We start from the raw sequence: 14,418 nt of genomic DNA, 5'->3' as shown, positions 1-14,418 counted from the left end.
TGACACACGCACACGTGTTATTTTTTGCACGTGTGTATTTTGACTCGCTTGAAGTTAAGTGTGTGGGGAAATTGCTGCTACCGGAGAAAACTTCGAAAAATGGTTGCTTGCCGATCTTAAGGACCTGATTAATATAGGATCAGAAACTAAAGGCCAATACAATTTTGCCTCAGAAGGAGTGGGCAGGATAGGTGGAGAACACAGACATGCATGAATGCATTTCTAACTCTTCCACGCCCCAATAGGGATGACTGCTTTGTGATTCCACCAAATCAGCCAGAGCAGTGGTACCGTCTAATGCACAGTGTGCCTGGCCGAGTGTGTGTGTGCTGAATATGAATGTATACTGTCTATCACAAATGAACAATGGGACGCAACTACGCTACTTTATTAAATCCTTAATCGCTGTAATGAAAAGGGGCTAATCACTCGTGTCACTTAATTGTAAAATCCGTTGGTGGAGATACGCAATAGCATAAGCAGAGCGAGCAACTTGTTAAGAGTCTTGTTAACTTGTTAACACCATTCGCGAGGACTTAAGTGCACGTAAAACGACTTCCGGTCTGTAAATTCCGTGTATGATATTTAACCAATTTTGTAGATCAAAGAAAGGTCATTAAAGTCCACTTAAGAAATATAACCAGAAACCCCTAAAAATGTTCCGTTAGTTTTACCACTGTTGAGTTGAACTGTGTAGAAATTTGTTTATTCGTCCCAAAGTAACTTCTGAAGTTAGTGAAGTCGAAAAATCATATATATAATTTACTCCGGGATATTTCTTACAACAAAATACATGTTTCTATGATGTACCTACTAGAGAAAATACATTTCTAGCTAAACAACATATACTTTAAACAAAAGTTTTGAAAATTGCATTGAATTCCCAGTTTATCATAGATCAGCCTCAATAAAGATTGGATTACTGTCCCAAAATAACCCGGTAAGGAGAAACCGTTTCTGCCGTGAATGTCTCCAAAACCACGACGTTGAATAAATCTCCGAATATTTTCAGATTTTGTAGGAATTCAAAGCTATTGAGAACTTAATCAGCGCAGTAAATGTTCCAAAGGGCAATAAATTGGGGATGACATGAATCATTGTCGAAGACTTTTAAATCTAAATGGTCAGAAATGAAGCCAGTCTCGCATCCGGTGGGAATCTGAAGTTTTCAAAGGTATCACGGGCAACTACGAAGTTTCAACCAAAGTGAAAGGAATTTCTTGAAATCAAATCAACTATGTTGCAACATTCAAAATACCGGCTCATCAGATCACCTTAATTGGCTTTTACTAATCAGTGATAAATTATATGACTGGTGCTGATCATATCAGGATAAATGTAGTCAGTGCATAGATGTAATTTGGAATGGAAAACTTAGGGTTCCCATCATCGCCTCTTCACACATTTAGGGTAATTGGTACGCTAGGTATCAATGCATCACTATCACGAATACCAGTTTCCTAACGGTGGCCCCTTTTACAAACACACACACACACACACACACAAATCCAATCTTTCATTTCCAACTGTGGACCAATCTCCCTCTTCCAAGAAACAGCTCTTTAAATTCGCGTTGGCACTTTCAGCCAATATACATCAGGTGTATCTCTTCTGTATTACTAAATGCGTTTGCAAACGCCGCCCAGTTAAAGATCAGACATTTATTCCGAAACAGGCCACAACATTGCATTCATTTGTTCCCTCCTTTGAGAACTAGCGACATAGAAAGAAGGCAGACGAGGGGTGGTTTAGAGGTTTCATATAAATAGTCGAAATTTAACCAAACAACAAATCAAACGGTTTACTGGTTTGCTTAACTAGTATAAGGCTCACACGAGAGTTTCTGCATTTTGAATTTTACACTTTAATGCTTAACATTAGAAGGACCTTTTCAGAGCGGTCCTTTCCCACAATTCATTCACCGAACTAAGGCATGACACTTTATTTTCATGTTCTTTGAGCTTCAGAGAATTAGCACGATGAATATCTTCACTTGTTCTCCAATGGAATATGATATAGCTCAAAAATGACTTCAAAACTCAATGTACATTTATTATTAAAGTTTGTATATGATATACCGCCTTGAGATTCGTGTCCTTACAGGCAGCCACAAAACAAAGAAACCCTGCAGAAGCCATTAAAAAGACTGTCAAGACACCCAATGTGCAAAAAAAGAGAGAACAAATCATGCAAACAATAAACATTAAGCAAATAGCATTCAGAACTAAAGTTGACGAAAGTGAGTTCACGGCCACGAAGCCATCATCGTTGCAACCGGTCCAGGAGATCCCGTTAGTTGCAGGCCGCAGCTTCAGTTCAGCGCAGAGACGAGTAAACGTCGCCGAGCAGCGAGGTGAACACCGGCCCGTCCTCCTGCCCCGACACCCTGACCTTTACAATTTGGCCCGACGCTTAAATCGGTCAAACATCGGCTCGTTCTTCGCTCTGGGGCCCGTAGACGCCACGCCGCAGCTGACCTGCACCTTCGAGACTTTAGCTCACACCGCAAAAATGCTTAGTTCCGAAAGGGAAGTTACAGGCTATTGATCGTAGTGAATTGCAACCTGCAAAGGACTCAGTCTTCATTCTCGTTGTACTCGGTTGAGATTAGTTCCAATGCCTCGTGTTATTAGGAGCGACTAACGTGGGAAACAACATGTTTCTGTGGGAGCAGGTGCGACCTCAATACTGTCAACGTGCACCTTTCCAGGAGAGTTCGGTTTTCCTCGGAATAGCTTCAGCTACACAGTAATATTTCGGCGTCCCTAGGAGGAAAGTTTATCTCAAACAGGAGAAGTAACACACACAAAATGCTGAAGAAACTCAGCAGGCTAGGCGGCATCTATGGGGAAAGATGCTGTCGACGTTTCGGGCCAAGACCGTTCGGCAGTGATTTATCTATTTACTTCAACTCTAAAGCAAAGCCCTGTGTTCCGGAGTGTGGGCACTGGGCCTCCTTTGGTGTGTGAAAGGCAAGAAGATTATAAATACTATTTTCAGTTCATCTCTCACCCCCAGTGCGAATACTATTGACTTTTATCTTATCCTGTCAGGATTATAAAATCTGCCTGTTGAAATTACGCTGTGATTTTTTAAGAGAGAACTTCAAATTGCAAATGAAAGGGACGTATCCAACGTGTTGTCTGCACGGCCGAAATTTTCTTCGTTTTATTGAGCGAAACTTTCCATGTCGTGATGTTAGGTCCGAACCTTCTTTACTGTATTCCATTGACATTTTGCTTGCATTCACTGGAGAACGGCTTGGAACTCGGTCTAGCTGAATTGTTAGGATTCATGCCTCCGACTTCATGTCCCATATCAGCCACTTCACCACAATAATCTCAGGGCTCTGCTGGGGAAATGGAGTTGCGGTAACATAACGGCAGACACGCCGAATCCAGCCTCCTTGCTCGTATGGGTATTATGATTCCAGGCTCGCTCTATCTGGAATCTTACCTCGGTGGTTCAGGCCAGATTTCATTTCAGTGGATCGTCTGGCTCATTAAAACTTCGCCGACTCCGGGGGCTCGCCCTGTGAAAATTACCTACAGAGTTTTTTTTACCTCCCAATAGTTGCCATCCATCAATGGCAGTAAAACGCTTTGGAACGCTCTGAAAGACGCTATTTAAATGCAAGTTTATTCCTTCTCATCAATACCTTTATTCCCTTTCAGGGCTTGAATGAGCTGGCAACAAACTTCCATGATCTTTTGTGATAAAATGCATACTGCGAAGTTGGGGGAATGCAGGCTCAATGGGAACGAACTTGATTCAAGAGAAGTTTAATGTGTAGAGGTTACTGGAAAACGTGGACTAATCTGTGCCTTTTCTTTCCGGCGTTTCCCGAGAAACAATTTAATCGTCTCCATTACAAAATCTGGCATTTGTCGAGGACCTCGGAGCTCTAAATTTTTTTAAATAAGGTGTCATCCTATTCAAATGGTGCCCTTGAAATGGCGCTTGTTTGGTATTTGCACGGTGTCGATTTATTGGGTGAAGCAGGCATCAATAGAAGGAACTCCCAGAATATGCAAACGTTGATACAAAAAGGCAGGGGTAGCGGAGCGGAGCCCACACTTCCATCTCAGTGGATGGTGACTTTGAGATGTCATTGACGCTATGTAGATGAGAGTGTCAGGCTGGGCGCCGCACGCTACGTTGTTGCTGGAGTTATTAGCCAGTTGCGCGGGAGCCTCGATGCTCCCTGCCCCTCTCTCCTCCGCTCTCCGCATACTCGGAGCCGCGCTGCGTGGGGAGAATCTGCGCCGTCTCATCTTTGAGCTCGTGGACGACAAAAAGCAACAGCAGTAACAAAGCAAAGATCTGGTTCTCAGCATCAACTTCGAACAGTAAACACCACCGGCTTCTGTCACCGGGGGCTTGAAACAGTAAGTGCGTGGTTTATCTGTGCAACATTTCCAGAGAGCAAGCCAGGTTCTTGACAAAATAGGCAGGAAATAGAGGCGATGTGCCGGTAAGCTTACTGAAAGTGGACAGCAATCGCACTACTTCGAAAGAATTTTAGGATGGTCTTACAACAATGCCCCCCCCCCCCGTACTGTCAGAGAGTTTGAATCGTGTAGTGTGGGAATGTGATGGAGCGGTGGACGAGAGGAAAATCAGACGTAGATATCTCTTATTTTAAAAGAAACTGTTCTCTAGGGTCAAGACGTCAGGCTGTTTCTTCTTTAGAAATTATGTAAGCGACTTTGATCAATGGAAAGCGACACGAGATATTTTTATGCACACCGGGAATAGACAGTCTGACGGATAAGCCTCAGAGTTTGAGGCGCCTAGTTCGCGCGAATCTGCCGGTGCTCTCTGTTTAAATGTGATCGCTATCACATCGTGACCGCGTTCGAAAGTGTGCACCAGGATTAAGGACAAGACAGGTCTGTTGCACAGCGGCGCAGCTGCTTCGTAGCGCCAGGCACCCGGGGTTCAGTCCTGCTCTCCGGCACTGTGTGTGTGGAGTCTGCACGCTCTCTCCACGACCGTCTGTGTTTCCTCCGGCTGCTCCGGTTCCGTTAAACATCCCAAAGACGTGCAGATTCGTCGGTCAATTGGCCACTCCAAAATGTTCCCAGTGTATTGACAAGTGGTGGAATATGGGGGCGAGGGTGACAATGAGAATCCGGGGTGAATGAAAACATAGTTGATACTCTGCTTGAAATCAGTGGGTCGAAGTGTATTTCTCTATGACTGTTCTACACTGTGCTTGATATCAAACGGACCTACTTCATTGCATGAAGTGTTGTGTGCGTGTGTGTGTGTACCGAGAAGTGATCAACAGTTGTATTAACTTTTATATTTTCCATTTCTTTATAAAGGTGATATTTACATCGAGATTTTCTTGTAAACAAAGTTAAAGCCGCGAATACTTAGCCGGAGTGAGATGGTCGTGCGCGGTGCTCGGAAATCATAGATGTGTTGATTTTAACTTAAGTCGAAAAATGACGTGACGTGTCCCAATTCCATCACTAGGACCAAGTCAATCGCGGAATGAAAGCACGTGCCTTTGGCTGTTTCTATCGTTACCAAAGCTAGCCTGCATATCCTTATCTCTTTGCAGCATCTTTCCCCCTGGTTAAATACGAACGCTCGCCTGATCCAACACGAGCTGACAGCTACCCCCACAGCAGGACCAGCCGAGCTCCCACCCTTCACATATTTTTCTGCCTATGCTGGTCTGACTGAACCGCAAAGCTGCTTTCCACGTGGTCTGGTGCTGAAAATTTCCGATCAACTCCCAGGCGCTGGGCGCCTAAATTTAAAATTATGGCGACCAACGGAGCAAAAACGCCCGACGGGCAAATTTCCACCGAGCTGCACGACGCCCCCACCTCGAACGATAAACCGAAAACGCTTGTGGTGAAGGTGCAGAAGACCAGGAAGATTCCCGAGAGAGAGAAATGGGGAGGAAGATTTGACTTTCTGCTTTCCTGTGTTGGATATGCAATAGGTCTGGGGAATGTGTGGCGCTTTCCGTATCTTTGTGGGAAGAACGGCGGAGGTAAAAAAAATAACTTTACAATTTACTTGATATGTGCTGTACACAATAAAACAACAGTTTAAACAACGACGAATCAGAATGTTTCCCACGTACCCTCCTTGGATTTCAAATTGCTAAAGTCAATCGCGCATTAAAGATCAATTGCTCCAGTGATGTTGATGTGGAGCTGATAATTGCAAAATTGTTATTCTACATTTAAAGTTCGAATAATGAACAGCCATAATTTTTTAAAGAATACAATGGATTTTATCGGGTCCATTGTGTTAAATGACTTGCTTAGTCCCTGCACTTGACATATAACTCAATGTATTCATTACACCGATCTGTCGATTTCGCCTGGATTTAATGAGCCTGAACTTCCCATGAATTTCTAACATGCTGCTTATTGTTCTCTCCAAGGGGCTTTTCTCATTCCTTATTTCATGACACTGATCTTTGCTGGAATGCCCATCTTTCTGCTGGAATGTTCCTTGGGTCAGTACACCTCTGTCGGCGGACTCGGCATCTGGAGATTGGCACCAATGTTCAAAGGTATGGTGTAAAGCCAGCACCGTGATGGGGGGGGGGGGTGCCGCCGCACGTCTCTCGGCGGACAATGGTATACAGAATAATCAATATTGTCACAAGAAGTAACTCTTCGCCATGTAGTGGCCTCCTACCCTTTGGAAAACTGTACAAATTGTGGCCGTATCAAATATCCGCTTACAAGCATTGGAATGTGATTTTGCATGTTTATTTTGAACGGGGTTTTATAAACGTATTGCAATTTCTCGGTGAATATTCAGTCTTAGATCTGGGTCATTGGTCGCAAGCATTAAGGTCAATATAGCTTGGGTATCCACAGATCTGGGCGTGGCTGGGAGGGGGTGGAATGTCCACAAGGACGGACAGTCATTTCCAAGAAGCTTGACAAGCGGAATTAACACCAGGTTTCACAAAATAAGCTGTTTAATACCCCCGTTGACAGAGGTGACATTTGTTAACGTGCCTTTAAATTGATAATCTTTGAAACCTAATCGATGTAATTCTCTGGGCTTCTTGGATATTTCCTCTGTTTACAGGTGTGGGTCTGGCAGCCGCCGTCCTGTCTTTCTGGCTAAACATCTATTACGTCGTCATAATTGCTTGGGCCATTTATTACTTGTACAATTCTTTAACATCAGTAAGTTCCCTTTTTTTTCTGCCTATTTGCGCGTGCGAATTAATTTCTTCGTGGTTACAGCAACCTTAACGCAGTTCGTTCTTGAAAACAGTGATCAAAACGATGAAGCCCTCTGCGTAAGTCAATAAACTGCTTCTATAGTGACAGGCCGAGACACGAACACCAAATACATCTATGTCTGCACGGGTTTGTTTCGAAGTGGCAAATAATGGAAATACGCACAATAAAGAATAGTGGATTAGTAAAGGAGATTGAGGAAAAAATACAAAATAATTGTAATTTTTCACAAATAGGAACTTCCCTGGCAACACTGTGGAAACTCATGGAATACGGAGAGGTGCTTCTCAAACTACAGTATGAGCAATTCAACCAACCTCAGCAGCCCAATCGTGGAGTTCTGGGAGTAAGATGGTTTTTATCTCGTTCCATTTTTTTCTTGCCTTATTTTGTGAGTTAATACTTAAATTAACAACCGTTGGACCGGAAATAGCGTGTATTACTGATAGAAATATGACTATCCACAGACGGAACATGCACCAGTTAACGGATGGGCTGGATAATCCGGGGCATATCCGAGCGCCGCTTGCAATAACACTGGCCATCGCCTGGATTCTTGTGTACTTCTGTATTTGGAAGGGCGTCAAGTGGACAGGAAAGGTAAAGGCCTGACACATTTCATGAGAACAGTAGTCGGACACTGGAATCGTGTGACGGTACAGGGCTCGAGTTTTCAGCGAACCCGGAGTCGCTCTTTAGGGTCCCGGACTTCCCACTTTGGTTTTGGCCAATGACATGGAATGTGCGGGAAGCTAACTGTGTAATCATATGGACTATTTCACAGAGCGAGATCATTCAGCCCATCATATGGGTAATATTTTGGTTTTGGTAAAATAACAGAGTCCAGCATTCTCTTTGTACATAATTCCCCTCCCCTCACTGCCACCCGCCCCCCCCCATTGATTTTAACAGATGCACTGGTGTGAACTAACCCGGTGGACAGGATTGTGTGAGGAATGTCAGGAAGAGGAGTCAGTAGAACATGTAGTTTTGTGTTGCAGGAAGTATGGGATACAGAGAGAGATGATGAGAATTAAACTAAGGGAGTTTGGGATGTAGGAATTCACATTAAAAGGGTTGCTGGGCATGGGTGAGAGAGCACAAGTCCGGGTATTTTTAGCGTTTTTAAGGGGTACAGGGGTTTTGTATAGAATATGACGAATAAACAGGAATAGGATACTAGGATGGTCAAAGATGGGAGGGTGAAGTGTAGGTTTGTTTGTGTGTGTGTGTGTGATTGAGTGAGGGGATTTAGAATGTATGTCTAGTGCACATTCTGGAGCAGAGGGTGGCGGTAATGCACCATTAAGCTGGATGCCAACCGCCGTAAAACAAGATACAGACAGCCAGACAGACAGAACTAACCCGGTGGCAAATCACGTCCTGTTCACACAGAGTCTTGGAAAAGTACGGCAGAGAAACCCGCCACTCCGCCGATCTAGTCCGTGCCAAATCATTTAAACTGCCTACTCCAAATCGACGTGCACCGGACTATAGTAATTAGAGAGGAGTAATCAATTGCTCAATGAGCCATACCAAAACTTTAACACTGGAAACTATCGCCTGGCACTAGGAGGCTGAATGCATACAAGGTTGCGGGGTGTTATTTAAGTTCCGACCATTTTCTTCTTAATACTAAAGGTATACAGGTGTCCTGGCAAATGGTGATAGTCTAACAATGAAGGTTGGAAGCACTTAGAACACTTTAGCTTAAGAAAATTGTGCGAACAAGTTATCCACGTCTTTGTGCACCAAGTTAAGCCTTCATAATCCTTTTAAAATCCTCAGTGTACCAAGTGTATACAGGACAGAATCCAATATTGTAATCTGTCCGCGCTGTTTTCCCCCCAACAGGTAGTTTACTTTTCCGCAATCTACCCGTACGTCATGCTTCTTACCTTGTTTTTCCGTGGAGTGACCCTGCCGGGCGCTAAAGAGGGAATCTTGTTCTACATCACCCCCGATTTCAGCCGCCTTTCTGATTCGGAGGTACGTCATTAGCGCCGGTTAATGGTCGGGGCTGATAGGCATGTGTCAAAGAAACCGCTTTCACTGCCGCTGCTCATGGACCATCTCAATCCCTTCTTTCACAGGTTTGGCTGGATGCCGCCACGCAGATATTTTTCTCCTACGGTCTGGGTCTGGGTTCACTGGTGGCACTTGGCAGCTACAATACATTCCACAACAACGTTTACAGGTAATCATCGCCTTCGGCTGCCACCTTCGCGTATCCCACTTATGCTGGCAGTACTCTTCCTCCCAAACGTGAAAGACTTCGGGGCAATTGAATCAATCAGGGCGTGAGGCCGATCGGCCCGTCGCATCCGTGCTTAACTCTTCATCCAAATGAAACCTGCAAATTCCTGAAAGACTCATCGGGTCAGACAGCATCTGTGGAGAGAGAAAGATACGTGAAGTTAGCATTTCAGGTCGGGGTCCCATCGACTTCATCAACATGAAGTTCTGATCAGAAATGTTAACTCTTTCTGCAGATGCTGCCTGGTCGGCTGAGTGTTCCCAGCAATTTTCTGTTTTTATTTCAGATTTCCAACAGCTGCATTTTTATCGCATTAATTCTGGCTCTTATCCCATAATTTTTTTCCCATTTGATAACAAAGGCAATCTTTATTTTTGTAGATTTAGGTAAACCCTTTCCTTTTTATTTTCATGTTAGTTTGAGTCATCCAGATTTGATAATGGTATTTAAATGTAGCAATACTCCTAAACTCTCATTACTTGTTGACCAAAGATAATGGGTGTGCGTTGTAGAAGGAAGAATCTCAACTGATTACGTACTTTACATAATCACCTGCTGAAATAATCATGCTCTGTGATAAGTCTAATTACAATTAACTAGGCATTGTCAACTTTCCTCAGTTAGTTAAAGTCCAGTGCTACTCATGGCTATACATTGAAACTTGCTTTAATATTTGACACTGCATCGACATTGTAGATGAGGATGCATGCTCTTTTAATCCACTGGATATTCCAATATAAGACTATAGAATCGAGAGGAGCAATATTAGGCCATTTGTTCCATCAAATTGATGAGTATGCTTTCAAAATGAGAAACCCTAACAATCCATCTATAATGCAAACCAGTAGGTTGGTTTAACAACATAGGCACTATTGTATATTTCACCCATAAATGTAACAAAATATAATTGACAGTTCAATTTTTGAGGTTGATATTCACTTTTATGCTGCCTGTTGTTGAAAGCTTATGGGGTGTTATTTCCTATCAAATTGTTCCACTGCATTAATTTAGATTTTGGAGGTGATTTATATTTGAAAATTAAAGCCATCTAATATCAACCCGTCCATTTCCTTCTTCCCACGAGTTAACTCGCTGACTATGCATCTTCAAAATAAGTCGACACCGGAGGAGAGAAGAGATGTGGAATTGCTGCTCTGCTTCGGTCCCGAGGTGTACACACCAGCTCTGCAGAGGTGCACGGGCTGAGACTGCCCACAATGGGACACTGAGAGGAAATGCTTATCTTCCACCACATACTGAGACCACATATCAAAAACTCAACATCATGTGCTTGAGTCCCAATCTTACCTGGTGCTCAAGAAATGAGTCCAGTTACACTGCAGGCACCACAGACAAGTCAACCTGGTTTAGAAACATAGAAAACTGATGGCACAATACAGGCCCTTTGGCCCACAATGCTGTGCTGAACATGTATTTGCCTTAGAAATTACCTGGGGTTTCCCATAGCCCTCTATTTTTCTGAGCTCCATGTACCTGTCCAGGAGTCTCTTACAAAACCCTATTGTATCCACCGTCACCACCGTCACCGGCAGCCCATTCCACGCACTCACCACCCTGCATAAAAACCTTACCCCTGACATCTCCTCTGTATCTACTTCCAAGCACCTTAAAACTGTGCCCTCTCATGTTAGCCATTTCAGCCTTGGGGAAAAAGCCTCCGACTATCCACACTCTCATCATCTTATATACCTCAATCAGGTCACCTCTCATCCTCCATCACTCCAAGGAGAAAAGGCCAAGTTCACTCAACCTGTTCTCATAAGGCATGCTCCCCAATCCAGGCAACATCCTTGTAAATCTCCTCTGTACTCTCTCTATAGTTTCCACATCCTTCCTGTAGTGAGGTGACCAGAACTGAGCACAGTACTCCAAGTGGGGTCTCACCAGGGTCCTATATAGCTGTAACACAGAGAGTTTCTTCCTCTTTATTTCAGAGACTCCATTGTTGTCTGCTGTATAAACTCCACCACCAGTATGTTCGCTGGATTTGTCATCTTCTCCATCGTTGGCTTCATGGCCCATGTAACAAATAAGCCTATTGCTGATGTGGCTGCTTCCGGTAGGTCCTGCCTTTCATTGGATTAAAGTGAAACACCTCATGCCTATATTCAGTCTCATTTGTACTTGCACAGTGTGATGGTTTTCGCCTCACCTCTGAATAATATTAGCGTTTTTCCAAACATCGCATCTTTTAAACAAAATAGTAGGAAAATAATCTTTGACTTTGGAGCATTTGATGCAGCTAACATGTTTAATTGGCCCCTGTTAGATCACAAAATAAAACTTTGAAGTTTGTTTCTCTAACATGAAACATTACTCCCAAAAGCATGCATCAGAGCTATTCTTGTGACTTGCAGTCTATATTGTGCCAAAAGTAGATAGAAACATTGTCCTAGCGCATGCATACTCCGACTGACACAGAAGTAGGTCCGCAGTACACTGCGGAGTGATCATAAAGAGCATCTGGAGTGATTTTGCCACACAATTAACCTGAATAGCATAGAAGTAATCTGCCAGCCTCTGCCCAACAACAGAACCATACCTACACTGGAATCTGACATTATTGACGGACCATTATTCAGTATTCAGTATGGAAAAATGGACCAAGATGTGTGCAGCTGAATGGAGAACTAACATGGAAGTCCTTTGCTCTGCTGTGAACAAAATTGCCGAATGTTCAATATCTAAAATTGCCCAATATATAAGGTAATTATAGCTTGCCCAATGAACTAGGGAGGTTCAAATGCCAGATTTCTGCACCGTTCGTCATAGCAAGTAACTTGTTGTGAATCAGACATTGCGGGCCATCACAAGGGGGGGGCGGTAGGTGTGGGTGGCTTATTTGCTGGTTGAAAGCTGCTTCTGCCGTGTCAGTCATTGATTGGCCCGTATAAAAGTTGCAGCTGCTCTTTCCCATTGGTTGGGTTGCGTGCCAAGGCACCAACCTCTGGTTCTGGGTGCCTCAGGTGTATAAGAAGGAGATTTGTCCCCAGAGCTCACTTCACAGAACTTCTGACTAAGTATCTGTTTATTGAATATTTAGTTTTGTAGTTTGTGTAACTTGCGGGAACTTAAATGTTTGGTCGAATTTTTTACTGTTTGTGGTTAATATGCTTATTCATAGTCAGTGTTTTCTACCTCACTCACTAAACCTGTGAACCTGCTTCCACGTTATGCTGGTAAGGAAGCAAATGCCACTAGTGGACAATGTTGCTGAACAGGTTGCCCCTGAAGGGTTGGAATTTATTCTAACGTGAGCTGGAAGAAGGAAAGTTTTTCCTTGATGGGAAGAAGGGAAGAGTTTCTTTGATGGTCAGGCAAGATCAAGCAACCATAGCATGAGCATAGTTTGCAGTTAGAATATTTTGCAATATGTATGTTTGTGGAGGGATCTGAGGAGCTCAGTTTGTCATCCCAAGGCTAAGTGAAAACCTTACAGTTGGCATTCTAAACACACCTAGATTAGCACGATGATACAATTACTGGCCCAGATTTTGCATATTGGTGGTGTAGTCACATGCTGCCTTTTGACCTCAGTGAATCCGGTCTCAAAGCTTTGACGGACACCGTGACATGGATTTCTTCTTTTGTAGTGTCAGTGACGCTACTTGTGGGGCAGTCTGTGGTGTCCAGCAACCTTAAACATTTCCAGACAACAGAACAGTGAGAGAACAGAACTACTGCAAATAACTTTTTATTGTCTCTCAGAGAGTAAAATTGGAACTCACACAAGGATGAAAGTCAATGTGGAAATATGATAAATGGATTCTTAAAAATAGACTTTTGAAATAAGCAATTTGTTGTACATGGAGCTTAGAAAAATTAGAAAAATAGAGGGCTATGGGTAAACCGAGGTCATTTCTAAAGTAAGTACATGTTCGGCAGAGTATTGTGGGCCAAAGGGCCTGCATTGTGCTGTAGTTTTTCGATGTTTCTATAACAGTCATACATTAAATATTACCTTTTCAAGACTGGAGAAGCTGTTCCGCAATAGTTAAAACACCATTTAAACTCATGAAGTTGCAGTGTATTTTAACAGTGCAAATAGTTCATTAAAATTTGAAGTTCTTAACAATTCACTGATTGTCTTGGTAATAAGGGCAGCAACTTACCCTCAGAAGGAGCAGCAACATCAAGATTTCCATATTTGACCTCTAGAAGCCACTGGCAAATTCCATTAACTGTACACTGAACTGACAGTTTCATCATGGTTCCCATTATAAATTCCACATTTTTAATTCTTTTAATTAAAACTTGGCGAGTGTATGCATAAAACATACATATAGACCCATGTGCTGAATTCCGACATATACAGAATTATATTTCCACTGAGAGAAAGAGCGGGAAGCAGCCCAGTTTCTTTTTGACTGAAATACGAAACGTAACCATTCTTAGAACCCTACTGATAGCAACTTGAAATAAATCATATGAAAGCTTTCTGAAAACTATTGGAGTTTTAAGTTCAGAGAAGCATATTAACACAGAAGGTCAAAATCATGTATACTATAAATGAGTACAGTATTTGTCACATATAATTTAATATATTTATTCAAACTAATACTACAATATAAAAATGACTAATTAGGCAGATGAAATAAAATTCAATTAATTTCATGATAGAATAAGAGTAAAAAATGGCATATTTTCTCTATAAATGTACATTGTAGTCTTCTGTAAATGTTTCCAATTAACTCTTTAAAATCTGTAAACTTGTGGTTTAAAAAGGGAAAGGCCAGAGGATTATGCCAATCTGTAGGGTCATGGATATGTCATGTCGAAATAAGACAATAAAGCAAGGAAGGATGATGTAGGATGCTTAACGCTATGTAGAGACCTTTACAACAGTTTAATGGGTGATCTTGAAATGAACATTGATTTTGGAAGGATAACCTTTTCACATTTATTACT

At 42.7% G+C, this 14,418-nt stretch overlaps 1 protein-coding gene across 1 annotated transcript in view; it reads left to right on the top strand.

Annotated features, from left to right (window-relative positions):
• The first annotated feature begins 4,083 nt into the window (after positions 1–4,083).
• slc6a1b (solute carrier family 6 member 1b) overlaps positions 4,084–14,418 on the top strand; it is a 51,502-nt gene continuing 41,167 nt past the window's right edge. The window contains exons 1-9 of the mRNA XM_063068173.1: positions 4,084–4,388; positions 5,573–6,013; positions 6,413–6,544; positions 7,075–7,175; positions 7,469–7,578; positions 7,700–7,832; positions 9,087–9,221; positions 9,326–9,429; positions 11,445–11,569. Of these exons, the coding sequence (XP_062924243.1) occupies positions 5,779–6,013; positions 6,413–6,544; positions 7,075–7,175; positions 7,469–7,578; positions 7,700–7,832; positions 9,087–9,221; positions 9,326–9,429; positions 11,445–11,569 (1,075 nt within the window). The 5' untranslated portion in view covers positions 4,084–4,388; positions 5,573–5,778. The remainder of the gene's footprint in view (positions 4,389–5,572; positions 6,014–6,412; positions 6,545–7,074; positions 7,176–7,468; positions 7,579–7,699; positions 7,833–9,086; positions 9,222–9,325; positions 9,430–11,444; positions 11,570–14,418) is intronic.

The sequence above is a fragment of the Mobula hypostoma genome, chromosome 15, assembly GCF_963921235.1.
Source record: "Mobula hypostoma chromosome 15, sMobHyp1.1, whole genome shotgun sequence".
Lineage (NCBI taxonomy): Eukaryota > Metazoa > Chordata > Chondrichthyes > Myliobatiformes > Myliobatidae > Mobula > Mobula hypostoma.
Note: the sequence above shows the minus strand (reverse complement) of the source record. Positions and strands in the feature narration are given on the sequence as shown.